The sequence below is a fragment of the Nothobranchius furzeri genome, chromosome 5 (genome assembly GCF_043380555.1).
Source record: "Nothobranchius furzeri strain GRZ-AD chromosome 5, NfurGRZ-RIMD1, whole genome shotgun sequence".
Classification (NCBI taxonomy): Eukaryota; Metazoa; Chordata; class Actinopteri; order Cyprinodontiformes; family Nothobranchiidae; genus Nothobranchius; species Nothobranchius furzeri.
Window position 1 is genome coordinate 54,230,961 of NC_091745.1, and position 17,167 is coordinate 54,248,127.

Genomic DNA, 17,167 nt, shown 5'->3' on the forward strand with positions numbered 1-17,167 from the left:
GTTATTTTGCCGACATTCGTGAGGGGGAAGGGGATGCTGGAGGAGACAGGTCGAATGCGTTAGGAACATCCCGGGACCCGGGTGATGTTTGCGGATTGTGCGCAGCGACTTGTCAGTTGAGCCTCCTCCAGCCTCGCTGCGTTCCTAAAAGGAGTGGTTACTTCATCTGACACCGGCGGACACATGCGACGCGCTGTCACACACACCCACTCACACACACACACACACACACACACACACACACACACACACACACACACACACACACACACACACACACACACACACACACACACACACACACACACACACACACACACACACCGGGGCCTTAGGAGACTATATTTTACTAGGTGGTATCCTGCAGGAGAGCAAAGCACCGGCATTCATGGCTGCTTGACGGGCTTTTACGCACCGATCTAGCCCTATAGAAAGGTAAGGATAAACTCATTCTGATTGGTCCGTTATTACGGTAGAGCTAATGGGGTTAGCAATAAGTAATAAAAATAACAGCATCTTTGCTGTGTCAGAGGTTGTTGCATGCGCATCCGGCCATCAGGACCTTTAAGCAGAATTATCTTAGATGCAAAATGCGTTGCTCTATTTTTAAACTACATATTACTTCAGTTCAATTCTGTATATTTATATCTGCATATTTATATTGGCCAAATCTCGAAGAGTAATCTCAGGCACTTCACAAAGTAGCCTAATAAAGTTCAATTCATTATGACAGTTAATAAAAGGTTCATATATAAGGAAACCCTGCAGTTTGCATCAAGTCACTGAGTTGTTATGTCAGTGTCATTACAGCAATCCCCATACTAAGCAAGCATGTAGTGACGGTGGAGAGGAAAACTCAGTTTTAACAAGAAGAAACCTCCAACAGAACCTGGCTCAGTATGAGCAGCCATCTGTGACTCCAGAAATGGCTTCCAGTGTGCATCAATAGGACCGTTCTGACTTTGATATCTGTTAAAAAGGATTACGTTTTCAGTTTGTAGTGGTGTTAAACCAGTAGTCTGAGAGGATACATTAGAGTCCCATTAATGAAGAGTTTTTCATGAGAGAGAGAGAGAGAGAGAGAGAGAGAGAGAGAGAGAGAGAGAGAGAGAGAGAGAGAGAGAGAGAGAGAGAGAGAGAGAGAGAGGAACCAGTTGAAGTGGCTCGGGCATCTAGTTAGGATGCCTCCTGGACGCCTCCCTGGAGAGGTGTTGGACACGTCCAATCGGGAGAAGAAAAGGAAGACCCATGGACCATCTTGCAGGACTCACTGGAGAGACTATGTCTCATGGCTTGCCAGGGAACACCTTAGGATTCTCCCAGCGGAGCTGGCCCAAGTGGCTGGGGAGAGGGAAGTCTTTCATGTTTGAAAATCCAGCTTGAGTTTATGATCATAACCTGTAAGTCAGCTGGACTGTCAGGGTGATAACTGCTCCGAGGAGCAAAGTCTTCCTGTAGCTCAGCTGTGACAACAAAAGCCACGCCGTAACGTTGCTATCAGCCGCACTGCCAGTGTTGGGTTGCAGATGCTCTCTCAGAGTATATCTCACACGCTGGGTGTGCCTTTGCTTAGTATCTGCCACATGAGTACTTTTTATGTATATTATTGCATTGCAAACATCCAATTCTAAACCAGACTTAAATTGCAGCCTGCCTCCTCAGATCTGTTGGTTTAGGCCAACAGACAGTTTTATGTGCTATGATATGAGAGGATAGGCTTTTTGGGACACACACACACACACACACACACACACGCACACACACATACACACACACACACACACACACACACACACACACACACACACACACACACACACACACACACACACACACACACACACCATAACAAGACATTAGTGTGTCAGTTCAGTCAGAAATAATTTGTTTTTCACACCTGAGGTCATTCATAGAGCTGTCTACAACTAGAAGGATAACAATTGTCCATACAGCTTCCGCATGACCTCACTTACATGAAAAGTGCCCTTAAAGGCAACGGTCTGAGCTTATTAGCAAGTCATCGAGCTATGATTTACTACTAGCAGCACAAAATAAGTTTACATCTTCAAACGTTTGTTTTTAAGTACTTATGTTCTAGTTTACTGGCGTGACGTTCGCAAATGAATCAAGTCTTTTCAACGACTCTTCAAAGTGAACAATGAGAGCCGAGTCCTTGTAGAGAACCGTTCATCTTGTCTTCCAGTAAACTCAAGTGAATGGCTCCCTTCAAAAGAGTCAAAAATCCCATCACTATTCTAGTTGTAATGTCCATAACAGTTTATTGTATTTTACTGTAGTTTCATCTTACAGTTTACAGAAAGGCAGCTTGTCACGTCTTGTGTGCACGAGCATGTGAAAGCCAGTATACCTGGTATTATAATAATCCAGCTCTCAAGAGAAATCTCAGCACATGACTGATATGTCGCAAAGCACATTTTGTGTTCAGGTCTGTATTTTTGCATTTATGCCCCTCTTACTGATATGTTTTGTGTTTTATCTTGCTCTTCAGTTCATTGGCAGGATAACTCACCTGAAGCACAAACTGGAAAAATGACCCTGGATGAGTTTTACTACATTTGTTTGTTTCAGTTATTTTTACACATTGGTGTCTGGATTAAAAGTTGGTAAATTAATAATTATCTTGACGCTTGGCTGGATAATTTAAATTTGTATAGTTTTTGAAGACCTGAAAAGTGACATGCATCTTATTCTTCTCTGTGATGCATTTTTCAATACCTCTCATGAATTGTACTTTTCAAAATACTTTTAATAATATTAAAACATTGTCAGTCCATCTGCATACTTTTAATTTAATTGGGCAAACACTTCTGCTAAATGTTAGACTTTAGTCACTAAATTCTGACCCCATTTTGTGACATTTCTGCTGTTGTCTTATAGAAAATAACACATTGTGTTGTTTTATCAATTTGTCTCATTGTGAACAAACTTATTTAAAAATACCACATTCCTCTTTATTTTTCATTTGGTCCAAGCCTTCAGTTAAAGAAGTTAAGTATAATTAATTGAATAGTCTTATAAATAAACTATTTTCTATAGAATATAACCTGTATAGGGTCCTTCTACTTGTTTAACTAAATGCTGGGAACATCTGGCTGAGTCTCCTGTCAGAAGGTTCTTCAATTCCCACCTTAAGCAAAATTTTAAAACATGTCCCGGTGGAGGCTGGGGACATCGAGTCTCAGTGGACCATGTTCAGTGCTTAAATTGTTGAGGGGGCTACCGGAGCTGCAGGAGGGGAAAGCAGTGAGCTACCAACAGTATTTATAGTGGAGACGGTGTGCTGCTGTCCTTGACTCATAATGTTGAGGTGGGCAGAGTACTTCCAAGACCTCCTCAATCCCACTGGGATGTCTTCCAGTGAGGACGCTGAGTCTGGGGACTTTGCATCGGGCTCTCCAATCTCTAGAGCCAAGGTCACCGATGTGGTCAAAAAGCTCCTCTGTGGCAAGGCCCCAGGTGTGGATGAGATCCAACCAGATTTCCTTACGGCTCTGGATGTAGCGGGGCTGTGTTGGCTGATGTGGCTCTGCAATATCGTGTGGACATCAGGGGCAGTTCAACTGGATTGGCAGACCGTGGTGGTGGTCCCCCAATTTAAACAAAAAAAATCTATAGGGGATCACTCACACTCCTGAGCCTCCCTGGTAAAATCTATTCAGGGGTACTAGAAAGGCGGGTCTGTTGAATAGTTAAAACCAGATTCAGGAGGAGCAATATGGTTTTCATCCTGGTCATGGAACACAGGACCAGCTCTATGCCATTAGGGGGATCGTGGAGGGTGCGTGGGAGTTTGCTCAACCAATCTACACATGTTCTGTGGTTTTGGAGAAGCCATTTGACCACTTCCCTACGGGGCCCCTATTAAGGGGTACTCCAGGAGTATTGGGTACCAGGCTCTCTAATACGGGCTGTTAGGTCCCTTTATGACCGATGTCAGAGCTTGGTTCGCATTGCCGGCAGAAAGTCAGGTATGTTTTCGGTAAGGGTCGGACTCTGCAAGGCTTCCCCTTTTCACAGATTTTGTTCATAACATTTATGGACAGGGTTTCTAGGCACAACCCAGATAGAGAGGGGGTCTGTTTTGGTGGCCTGAGGATCGGGTCTCTGCTTTTTGCAGATGATGTGGTCCTGTTGGCTTCATTAGACAGTGACATTCAGCTCTCACTGGGGCACTTCAAAGCCTAGTGTGAAGTAGCTGGATGAGAATCGGCTACTCTAAATCTGAGACCATGGTCTTGAGTCGGAAGAGGGTGGAATGCCTTAACAGGTCAGGGATGAGGTCCTGCCCGAAGTGAAGGAGTTTAGGTATCTCAGGCAGAGGTGGGAAGTAATGAAGTACAAATACTTTGTTACTGTACTTAAGTAGTTTTTTTAGGTATCTGTACTTTACTTGAGTATTTTTTTTCCCGATAACTTTTTACTGTTACTCCCTACATTTGAGCCCAAATATCTGTACTTTCTACTCCTTACATTTTCAAAATGGTCTCGTTACTTCAACATTTACCTCACGTACTGCACGTATTACACGTATGTCGGTAACTGTCGGAACAAAACAGAGGGAAAATCAACGGTGCGGTGAGAAGTCCGGTGGGAGCACGGTTTGAGACCCAGAACAACACAGACTAAAAACATGGATGACGACAGTGGCCTGAGGAATGCTGCAGGTTTGGAGGAGCGATGCATTCATCGTCCTTTGCCTTATTTAAAAGAACTCTTTAACGTTGTTGGCTCCAAGAGCGATTCGTGGCGAATGTGCTGTGTTTTGTGCCAGCCTAAAAACCACAAGCTTCTGGCGTTTAAGAATTCACCATCAAATCTGAAAAAACACATACAGGTAAGCACAATTTTATTTTTTTCAGCTACTGCTGAGCTTTTAGGGCCACAATGGAAACAAGTGTTTTACAGTTTTCTGTGTTACCCTGTAAATTGAATGTTTTTATGTCAAATTGTGTAACAGCACTTTCACGTTAGAGTCGGCTCGACCTCCACAGCCAGGTTGTTATCACATAGCCATCTCAGGGACACGGAAGTGAACAAGCACTTGGTTTCCACCATAAAAGTGGCACGGAGAAATCTACACATGAGCGCCAAACATTAGCAAACAAAACAAAAAAAAAACACTCATGAGCTTGATCAGTTGAGAGTAGTGGGATAAGACGTTAAAACATGGAGAACCTCGTAGTGATCAAACAACCGAGCCGATCCTAATGTGAAAGACCCATTTTATTCTACAATTACATTATCTATGCAAGTAAAAAAATCAATGAATAAATTGAGTTAATTTAACATGATTTGTAAGTGAGTTTATCACTTTGGTAATGCTGGAACTTCAGAGTGAGCAAACATCTGCAGGGGTTGGAGTAATTATCACACAATATAAATGTTTTGGTCACAGCTGACCCACTGCCCCACACTGAGAAATGTCTCATTAGGCTTAGAGTTCTGAACACACGTTTGTTTGGTGTGTGTGTGTGTCTGTGTGTGTGTGTGTGTGCGTGTGTGCGCGTGTGTGTGTGTGTGTGCGCGTTGTTGCATGTGTTTATGTGTGTGTATGTGTGTGTGTGTGTCTCATGGTCTAAATGTAACATGTGAGCTGAGCTCTGCAATTGTAGTCATTTGTCAATTACCCCTTTAGAAAACCAGTTGAAGCGCATTGGGATTTTTTCTTCGTCATCTTGTATTTTGTGGACCTAACTTTTTTGCTCTTCTCTTTGTGTAGAGGAAGCACGTAAATCACCTGGAAGGTATAATGAGCTAACATCACCCAGTCTGAAGCGGAAATTGAACACCGATGACGAAGGCCCAAACAAGCAACTAAAACAGAGCGTTTCACAAAAAGGCGTGGATGGTGCCATCCTTAACTTTGTTGTACAAGGTCTGCACCCACTCAGTGTTGTCGAACAGGAGGGTTTTAAAACTCTTGTGGATCACCTACAACCAGATGTGACTGTAATGTCTTGAGGCACCATAAAGAACAAAGTTGAGAAAGTAACACTGGAAATGAAGAACAATCTAAAGGCTGCTAGGAATGTGGTTGAGGACATTGCTACCACCCCAAACTGCTGGACTGCACACAGACGAAGTTCATGCAAACAGCCCAAAGGGCCGCACACATTTTCTGCACTTACTCGTGCACTAAAAGACATACATACAGAATATAACATCCATGATAAGATTGTTCGCACAACTACTGATAATGGCTCTAATTTTATTAAAGCTTTTCGAGTCTGTGGAGAGCTGGATGCAAAGAATGGAGAACCTTTTGAGGGGACAAGGCCAATTGAAACAGCAGAAAAAGAGAACAGCGAGGATGAAGGGAATAATGTGGATCTTGAGTTTGTTGAAGCTGGAGCCGTGTTGGATGAAGATGATGGCCTAGAATACCATCTGCCAAAGCATCATCGCTGTGCCTGCCACCTCCTGAACTTGGTGTCAACAGTTGATGTCTCAGAAGCAAATGCCTACACTACCTACAAGAAACTCTCTCGTTCAGCAGTTTCAAAGTGCTGGAGTCTGTGAAACAAAAGTGGTAGATCCACCGCAGCTGCGGAGATGATTGCCGAAAGATGCAAACTCCAGCTCTTGAGGCCAAATGAGATGAGGTGGAATTCTCTTTTCCTGGCTGTGGAGAGACTTGTCAGGATCATGATAGAACAAGGAGAAGGAGCCATTGCAGCTGTGTGCAGTGCACTAAAAATTCCAATGTAAGTGCCATACCACTTCACTTTTTTAGCTTAGTGACTGTAGCATATGTAATAATATAATATATATGGCAATATAATGTATTAATAAATATTGCAATTTGTGCATGTATATGAACATAAATGAGAGGGAATAAAAAAAGCTAGGAGGCAGGCTTCTGGTGCCGAGAGAGATGACTTGCATCCTTCTCACAGATCTTTTTTGCAGGCAGGGGGTCAGAAGGTGAAGGGAGGGTGTTGATAGTTGTTTGTTGAGGGTACAGGTAGACCTGTTGTGTCAGAATGACTACGTTTACATGCAGCCAATATCCGGGTTATGATCGGGCTAAGGTCGGTATTTGGGTTTCTGAGTTGATCAGAATAACCCGTTTACAAGCATAAATAGAAAGAGTTACCCCTAACTCGCATAACCCGGTTTAAATGCGGACGTTGGGGTAGCGTCAGGACGTATGGACTACGTCAAGATGCAATATGCGTCATTTCCGGTTCTTCTTGTTCCGGTATTTGTGAAAATAACAACATGTCAACAAAAGACATAATGTTCATACTTTTCACCAGACCGATGAAGACAGAGGTTTCCTCGTCACTCCAAAAGTGTGGTGCTGTGCCGCGACCTGCCATGTTGATCCCAACTTGTTGTTTACTTCCGGTGTTCTGGCGCATACAAGACGTCTCGCTACTCAAAAGACCAAGATTCCTTGCGAATAGAGCATGCGCAGAACACACGCTTTGATGGGGATATCCCGATATGGGTTTACACGACCAAACATTCAGGTTAGAAAAGGGTTACCCCAGGTGGAGTTACCGGGTTTTTAAAAACCCGGTTATGAGCATATCCAGGTTTTTGGCGGTGTTTACAAGGTTACATGATTTAACTCATGAATTATTATGGGATATATTACGAAACACAACAAAAGTAAAACATGATCAGGTCACTCTGACTTCCTGTGATTAGTTCACATTTAGATTATGAAATTCTGAATGTACCGTATTGACCCGAATGTAGGACGACACCCCCCACCCCCCCTCCATTTCTAAAAACCTGGTGCCCTTTGCTGTTGCAGTCGTAACGATCCCAGACAACTATCAGCACGTGTCAATGGTTACACCCCGAATATAAAACGACACCATATTCTTGCACTATTTTCAACGAAGAAAACCTCGTCCTATATTCGAGTCAATACGGTAAATCAGTTTTTTCATACTTTATTTGGTATACAACAAATTAGCTATGCTATTTTAATTGAGGTGATGAATTTGGTGATAAATTATAATCTTTATGATTTTGTCATTCATAGGTCTTGGTTTCATCAGAAGTCGTCTGAAGGAGCAACCCGTGGTGCAGCCAGGTGACACGTCCTTTTCTTCAGAGGAGGAGGACTTCTTTTTCACCATCAGGCAGGGCAACAACGCCAAGCAGCTGGAGTCCTACCTGGCCTGTCCATCAGATTCTATGGATATCTTGAAATGTTTTCCAGTAGTATGCAATTTATCATTGAAGCTGTACACACCTCTGCCTGCCTCAGCTGCTTGTGAGAGACTTTTCAGCACTGCAGGACTCATTTTCAGACCCAAAAGGGCACGTGTTGATACAAAGAACTTTGAAAACCAGCTTCTGATGAAGCTCAATAAAAAGTTTATTTAGTCTCAAACAGTCAATTCCTCTCAAAAGTAAATAACACTTGAAGATTTGAAGTGACCTTGATTCCATGATCACAATGTTTTAAGTCAAGTTGCCGAAAAAAGCTATTTCAGTTAAATTCTCCCATATGTGGTGATAGCAATAACATTAATAGCATCATATCTCCAGGAATTGTTGTTGTGTTGTTGAAATAAACTTCTCAATCCAAACCAGATGCTTTTTTCTGTTATTTAAGGTTAAATTTTTTTACTTTTGACTTTTCGCACTTAAGTACTTTTTAGAGCCTGTATTTTTTTTACTTTTACTTAAGTAAATAAATAAGCTCAGTACTTTCACTTTTACTAGAGTTGTTTTTTACACAGGTGTCTGTACTTCTACTTAAGTAAAAAACGTCAGTACTTTTGCCATCTCTGATCTCAGGGTCTTGTTTACGAGCGAGGGACAGATGGAGGGCAAGATCGACAGGTAGATTGGTGCTGCGTCTGCAGAGATGTGGGTGTCATACCAGTCTGTCGTGGTGAAGAGAGAGCTGAGCCGGAAGGCAAAGCTCTCAATTTACCGGCCGATCTACGTTCCAACCCTCAATATGGTCACGAACTTTGGGTAGTGACCGAAAGAACGAGATTGCGGATACAAGCGGCTAAAATGAGTTTTCTCCGCAGGGTGTTTGGCCTCTCCTTAGAGATAGCCAGAAGCTCTGTCATCTGGGAGGGACTCAGAGTAGATCCGCTGCTTCTCCACATAGAGAGGATCCAGTTTATGTGGCTTGGGCATCTAGTTAGTATGCCTCCTGAACACCTGGACAATAATGGATGGATGGAATAAATAAAACATTTTCCTCACCCTTATGAGTAACTATGTTATATAATTGTGATTTAAATACTGACCTAGATTTTTCAATTATATTTTTCTATAATAGTGCAGCCATATTTTGATTGGCAAGCTGCAACACATTGTTACCTAGATCGGGTTCATAACTTTTTTGTTAAATAAAATTTAAATAAAAACAAAACCTCTACACTGAAAATGATGCTTTGATGATTTAAAACATAAGAAAAACACCCAAACATGCATTTCATAATTGTTTAATAACAACGACTGGTCCTTATTAAATTGTTACCTTGCAGCTAGAAGGTCGCGGGTTTAAATCCTGACTTTGTGGAGTTTGATTGTTCTCCCATTGAATGCGTTCGGGTTGTCCGAGTACTCTGGTTTCCCCCATGGAACAAAAACGTACATGCTAGGTTCATTGGTGACTCTAAATTGTCCCTAAGGTGTGAGTGTCTATGCATCCCTGTGTTGGACTGGAGTCTGGTTGCCCAGCTGCTGGACATAGACACCGGCTCTCTATAAAGCTATTATAAAAACAAGTGAAAGTGAGTGGTCTATATTAAACATAAAAGCCTATATAAGGTGGATAGTGTGTGTTGTATTGACCTTGATACCTTCAGCACAGGTGTAAAGAATTAGATTAACGAGATTCTTAGCCAGCACACCATTAGTATATTGGTGCATTTCCTTCTGTAATGTTCAGTCTTTTTTATATTATACTCAAAATTTTAATATTTTCATTAAGTAGGTGATGGCAACTCGGAAGGACAGACACAGGGATCCAACCCCGCTGGAAGATGGCTATGAAGACAAATACAGTGCCCCCTGTTCAGGAGACACCCTGCCCTGGAACCTGTCCAAACACCAGAGGGTCAAACGGTCTAAATCAGCCTCAGGGGAGGTCCTGGATCCAGCGGAGAGAGCTGTAATTCGCATTGCAGGTAGGAACAATAATCATTTGTGTGTAAATAATTGACAAACTTGTTTTGAATTGAGATTCTTGTGTTTTAAAAGTAAGTACTTTGCAGCTAACAGTTTTGACTTTAGACGTACTGTAGCATGTTAGCTAACAACTAACTTAATAGTGGTGGATCTTTGTACTTTTGTAAATTTGTATTGAACAGTCTGCCTTTCGATTCACAATTACTGAGGAAAGAAACATTGGAGCTATTTATTCAGGAAAATGCTTCCAAAGAAGCAATTAGCTCAGTTAAAGAAAAGGAGACTTTTCCAGTTGTAATCATTAGGTTTTAGAGACAGTGTCTATATTTTATTTGTAGACCTCCAGGGTAATGCATAGTCAGCACAGAATAAAACTAAACAAATAAAAGTAAACAATTAAAATGCAAGTTTTGTCCCTAATTTTGGTGCGTTGACCTCTGTTTTGGTTTGACGCATTACACTCAAATTCCAGCACTTTGCTGTGACGTTTATGGTGGAAACTGGAATTTTTTAAAATTATTTTATATCAACCAGGTACAAAAGTTATTTATAGTAGTTTTATACTTTACAAAATAGTATAAATATCTAATGTTTACATCAAGTATTCATTTGGTAAAGTGTAAACTATTTATTTATGTCAAAATGGTTGTTCTATGATGTCTGTTAGACTTTGTGGGAGTGCTCCATTTGTTCTATTCTAGAACGTGGACTAGCATTGGTGTAACATTTTGACGTTACTGCTTTAACAAAAATTATGAAAGGGAAATGTAAGTTGTGTTTATTTTGCTTTTTTCTTGGCCGAGCAATGTTCTAGGAACATACTCAAATCATTAGAAGGAAACGGGGAAACATTATTTATTTAGACTGTGGGGCAGCAGCATCCTCACTGTGGTGGCTGGTGTGTTAGATCTATTCATAGAGAGATCCTCATATGTGATTCAAAGGAACAGCACATCGTGCATTTATTAAAAAGTAAAGTCAATGGCATATCTACGTATAACAAGGTATTTTACATTACCAACACATCAGTCATTTGATATGCAAATGAGTGATGAGTGCTATTGCTTATAATGTCTGTGTAACGGCAATCTCTTATCAGGATGATGTTGTCAGCCATAAATGGTTATTGATATGCAAAGAGACATTGATCCATTGCTGAGAGAATGAACCAATATTTAAACCTCCATTTAAAGACATGACTGAAATAAATGCACAGTGCTGATAAAACAGAAACGTTTTGATCTCAAAGCCTACTGAGCACATGATGATGTTCTCAACATTCATGTTAAACGTGGAGAGTTTTCAGCAGTGCACTCATTTTGGGTTCATCATCTGCTTGACTGGGTTTGTTTTGGAATGCTGTGGAATGCTACAGTTTCCAATCATTTCCATTACGTGTGTTCCTTTGTCCATCACAAGTCAGGTCAGGATGTGTTAGCATTTGGAGGTGAGGTTCAGCTTTTGTTGCTGTCTCTTCTGACTGACGAGCTGGCTGCTGCGGATTTCCTGACTAGATAAACTTGTGCAGCAGGAATTTGAAAGGTGGACCATGCACACTTATTTTAACATTGAATCTATGTTCCAGAAACTTTAGGTTAATGCCATTTTTATAAAAATAAGACAGTACATTAGGGGTAGACCATATCATAATGTTCACACTAATACCTGTGAATGTTTCCTATTCAGCCAAAATGAAAAAATAAATCATGACGTCTATAAGATTAAGTCAGCATGTCCGGTTCACACAGGTCAAGCCAAACAATTTTACAAATGCTGTGAATGCAGTCATGGCTGGAATCTCACAGTGTTCTCTCATATCAACATGTAGGGGAAAATGTATGGTAGTTTCTAAGGTATTTTGACCAGTGCAGGCTCCCGTACGTGTTTCCTGGTTATGGAAGTGAGTTTGGCCGGTTCTAGACATCATATATACGTAGATGCCCTGTGGACTGGTGCTGCCAATTGGATCTACTATAGTGCCCAAATGCCATCTAAATGGGTCTCCATTCATCCCAATGCATTTATTTTAACCGAGGAAGGTGCTTACCCAACTAATAAACACATATTATTTAACTTTTTCACAAAGTCAGACATATGGTATGGCATGAAAGTTAAAATATAAGTACAACTCAGTTAAATTAAAAAAGCAGCTGGGATGAGAATCAGCTCCTCTCCATGACAATGGCCTTGAGTCGGAAAAGGGTAGATTGCTGCTCCACATCGAGAGGAGCCAGTGGAGGTGTCTCGGGCATCAAGGATGCCTCCTGGACATCTCCCTGATGAGGTTTCTTTTTTTTGGGGGGGGGGGTCACTGGTTGCTTCGCAAAATTTCACCTTTCTACCCACAGCCTTTTCCGGGTCTCTTTTTTCAGACAAAAATCCACAGAGTGAGCAGAATGTATAAAATCACTACCTTGCCCTTTGTTGCATTGTGCACTTTTTGCTACTTTTTTTAACACTGGGGGCCACCCTACTGTGATGAGTTCACCCACTAGTTTCTCAATTGTAACAGAAAAAGCACCCGAACCGTGTTGTCGAGCCACACTGAGTAGGCACCAGTGGAAAAGGCCCATACTCACCCAATCTTAAGCAAAACCTGACCACCCTCTGGAAGAGGGTCATTTCAGCCTCTTGTAATTGGGGTCTTGTTTTTTTTGGCCATGATAATAAGCCCATTAGTGTAGCAATGCACACATATTGATATATGTTAATTTTGGTTCAACTCCTTCATTCTGACAGACTGGAACAATGCCTTTGTTATTGAAGATAAAGCCCTGATTCATGGGTCCGACTTCATCACGTGCTTCTTATTTTCTGATGTCAATGAAACATCAAGAAATTATGTGACTTGTGCATTTGTGGCAAAGACTGACCCTCAGCCTACTCGGAACTTTACATCTTTAGTGGACCACTATGGCTTGAGATGAGGAGCAGCTGACTGGCATCCAAGCTATTTCACACTTGGCTGCAAACCCCTTAAGTACCCTGAAGGTCATGGCGTGTAAACAACACATAATCTACTAAAAGTAAAGATGATAACCTTTTTAATATCCATACATTATGTAGACTGTGACACAAAACATCTATGACACCCCATATAACTCCATTTTCTAAATCTGATATTTTAGAGCCGTTTGCTAGAGTAGACTTTCAAAGGAAGGAAGAGCTGCGTGAAGCCCCTGATAGTAAAAACACTTCCCTGTGCCCTTTAATAAAAGAGGAGTCACCACCCTAGTTTACATGGCTGGTGACTGGTTTTCCATGCAATATCGAAGAGGCAGGTAAACCTTGACTGACAGCTGTTGCCAAGTTTATGTCAGCTGCTTCCTGCCAAATCTAAACAGCCATTTCTAAATTTGGAATGTTTATGTTCATTTATTTAGCAGACGCTTTTATCCAAAGCGACTTACAATTTATAACCTACAGGGCATGTTGTGATCTGTGGGGGAACCCGGAGTACCCGGAGAAAACCCACACATGCATGGGGAGAACACGCACTCCACGCAGAAAGGCCGCAGCCGAGTTTCGAACCTGCAACCTTTGTGCTGCAAGGCAACAGTGTTAACAACTGTGCCACCATGCGCACAATATAACACAGACGTCCAGTCACAAATGTTTGCCCAGGTTCAGATCAGTGAGGATATTCACCTGTCTTGGGTGAATCATTGCCCACATTGGTATTGAGTAACCAAGGAGTTTAATGGAATTCCCAGTTGGCCACTTTTCAAAGACACCATCCAGAGCCATCAAGTCCAAACTGCAGTTTGGTGCATTGCAAAAGCAAGAGTCTAAACATGACACTTAGCAGCTTGAAACTGCAAAGAGGCCACCCTCTTATGTACGGTCATCCCAGGGTTTTCAGGATGTCTCTCACCTGACCAAAGCCTGTCTTCCCCTCTCGGGTGGTTGTGTTCCCGAGCCTTAACTGTGTGAGAATGTTAGCTTCACCTTAGCTAAACCTATCTGCAAATGCACCCCGATTTTTTTTTGCTTTGTTTCCCTAGCAGTTTATGGGCTTATGTGCACCAACATAGTTAATGTCATTAAATATTGTAGATTTAGTATTTTTTCAGACATTTTAAAGGTTTTCCTTTAAGTAAAAAATGTTGTCAACAGAGAGATTTTTGGAGTGTTACAGTCTGGCTTTGTGGTCAGTAAAGACAGACGATTACTGAGCGAGGAAGCTCCGGGTGCTCCAGCCTGACCCATTGAGTCGAGGTGCTTGTTTAAGGTGGAGCTGGATGAGGTGGGTGTGGGAGCCCTGAGTCATCCAGAACTGAGAACCGGACAGGTAAGGAGAGAGCACAGAATACATGACAACACAATTTTAGCCTAATTCACATTTTCTTCAATTCAGTTTATTAGAAGCTGCTGATATGAAGTAAACTGTGTTTTTCTAAAAGCTGACTGTCCTTATTGTCACCTTATTGTGTGTGTGTGTGTGTGTGTGTGTGTGTGTGTGTGCACATGGGGGTGTTGGGGTGTGTGTGTCTTTATTTCTGGGCTTTAATAAAACACATTCCCACAAAACTCTTCAAATATTCATGAAGAAGATAGGATGAACTGTTATGGTCTTATTGTGCAATGTGATACTACACATGTGCATCAATACAACACACACACACACACACACACACACACGCATGCACCCCCCCCCACACACACACACGTTTGCACGCTTGCACGCACACACACACACAACTGTAGTCCTCTAGAGCTGTAAATCACTAAATCGACTCAAAAATCAATTGCATTTTCATTATTTTCAGTTCTGTCTTTGTGATTTTAATCCTAATTCTCGGGTCTGAGAAACACTGTTGTATTGCATGTTTTCACACCAGGGTCACTAGTTGTCCTCGGCAGCTAACTTTGCATTTGAAAGCTTATTAAAGTGTCATCTCCTGGGTGAACTCCGCTACTGGCTGTTTTTTGTGATACAGCACTCGCTGATTTGCCCAGCAGGTGGCGTATTCTGTAACATAGAAAGTGTTCATTCTGGAGAACCATCGCCTCTACAGGAAAATAGGCATCATTTTCCATTTCCATCTCAAATAGCATTTACTGCACACTGTGCTGCTTTTGTCCCTTTTGTTACAGAGCCCCTTTTTATTCCAGTGGACGAGATGGTGTCATGCCTTTTGGGGAGTATTTAGGAATGAAACTGTTATATTTTTTCAGTTTTACAGACTTAACCTTTGCATCCTTCCTCGTTACACACTTTGTCAGGAAAAGAATGCTGATGCTTATCCCTTTACGATGCTCTAAATGAGTCCTGACTGGAGTGTTCAGAGGCTGGAATGACTAAAAGTTTACCAGCTGGAAAAAACTGGGTACATGATAAATGACCCGACCTTTTCAGGGTCAGAGGACTCCATGCGCACTACAGTGTATCATCCATCTATTCACACACACATTCACACACTGTGCATCCTGCTTTTCTCTGTTGAAGTTATCCAGAAGAGGGAGCCAGGGTAGTGGAGGATTGTCTGGCACTTTTACTGCAACATCACAGCCTGCCTGTGACGCACTGAGAAGTGTTTCAAGTATCTTTGTAGGGAAAAGCCAGTAGGTGGAAGCAGTTACACACAGTTTTAGACACACGTACGTGAGAGCAGGAACATGGTCTGTCTTTTATAATGCTGTTAATCATATATGAGGTGAAAGCCTGAACCCCTCACTGGTTTCAAACTGAAGATGCTGAGGTGGGCACCGTGCTTCCTCTAGTATCAATCGTCATCCAGTATTTTAATTATTAACCATAGTCAGAATATAGTGAGCTTTAAAACACCATTTGATCATTGACTTAAAGAAATCCTGTTTTTTTGAGATTGACATCTTATTATCTGAACCAAATGAGTGCTAACAATGTAGCTGTTCCTGTTTTGTGACTCAGGTACAATGAAAGCATACCAGGAGAAAACAAAAGCAGATGTTAGTCAGAAACTGGTTGGCTTGTACATCCACCACAGGATGCTCTTACATTCTCAGTTTTTCAAACATGTTTTCATATGTTGGTATTTACCCTGTAATGTTTGGGTAAATCACAAAAGTTCATGTAAATCCTAAAAGGCTAAGTTGATTACCTTATTATATGGCCTTTGTGATATCAGAGCGAGCACGCTACCAGCTTATCAGATTCCTAAGCCCCTCTATACACCTGGTAAATGTTGTCGAATCAGATGTAGGAAACAAACCCTGAGCCTGACACACACCCACGTGCAGACACACTCATGCACATTTTCCTAGTTTGTATTCTTTTTCCGGGGGTTTAGCCCCATTTAGGGACAGAGAACATTAGTGACCCTTTAATGTTCTGTTATTGTTATCAGTGTGTGTGTGTGTGTGTGTGTGTGTGTGCGCGCACACGTGTGTGTGTGATGAAGCAGCCCTCTAGAATCCAGTTGACTCAAAAAGTTAACTAGTTTGAATGTTTCTTGAAAATCCATTCAGCGTACACACACAAGCACACACTTTACTGTCATACCAATGAGGTTTGCCTTGAGTTAATCTCAAAGACAGAAGCATCAGATTTTCCTGCAGCAGAAATAATAACGGGGGTTTGAAGAGGACTTATCATGTTTCCTGCCAGGAAGTCTCGTGACTGATGCCACTTTGGCCTTGGCCAAAGAAATGTCTGATAGTCAGGCTGAGCAGAAATGTTCCTTTTCCTAGATCGGACCTTTTCCATTGTTACTCACGAAGTAGTGCTGGAATATTATGGGTTTGGTCTTTACCCTTTATTATATTACTTATGTAACACAAAATGCAGAATGAATGTGGTCGCGATTCATTTCAATTTATTTATATAGCGCCAAATCACGACCAGAGTCGTCTCAAGGAACTTTTCAAAGTAAACATTCCAATACAGGTCAGTTCATGAAGCCCATCATTAAAAAGTTTCCTATGTAAGGAACCCAACAAATTGCATCGAGCCACTGACTAGTGTCAGTGACTTTACAGCAATCCTCATGCTAAGCAAGCATGCAGCAACAGTGGAGAGGAAAACTCCCTTTTAACAGGAAGAAACCTC

The 17,167-nt window shown here is 41.7% G+C and overlaps 1 protein-coding gene across 2 annotated transcripts in view; it reads left to right on the plus strand.

The window, feature by feature from the left end:
- The first annotated feature begins 296 nt into the window (after positions 1-296).
- Positions 297-17,167, plus strand: part of LOC107378920 (plectin) — a 150,948-nt gene continuing 134,077 nt past the window's right edge. For both annotated transcript variants that reach the window (XM_054740606.2, XM_054740626.2), the window contains exons 1-2: positions 297-435; positions 9,941-10,136. In XM_054740606.2, the coding sequence (XP_054596581.2) occupies positions 9,947-10,136 (190 nt within the window). In that variant the 5' untranslated portion in view covers positions 297-435; positions 9,941-9,946. The remainder of the gene's footprint in view (positions 436-9,940; positions 10,137-17,167) is intronic.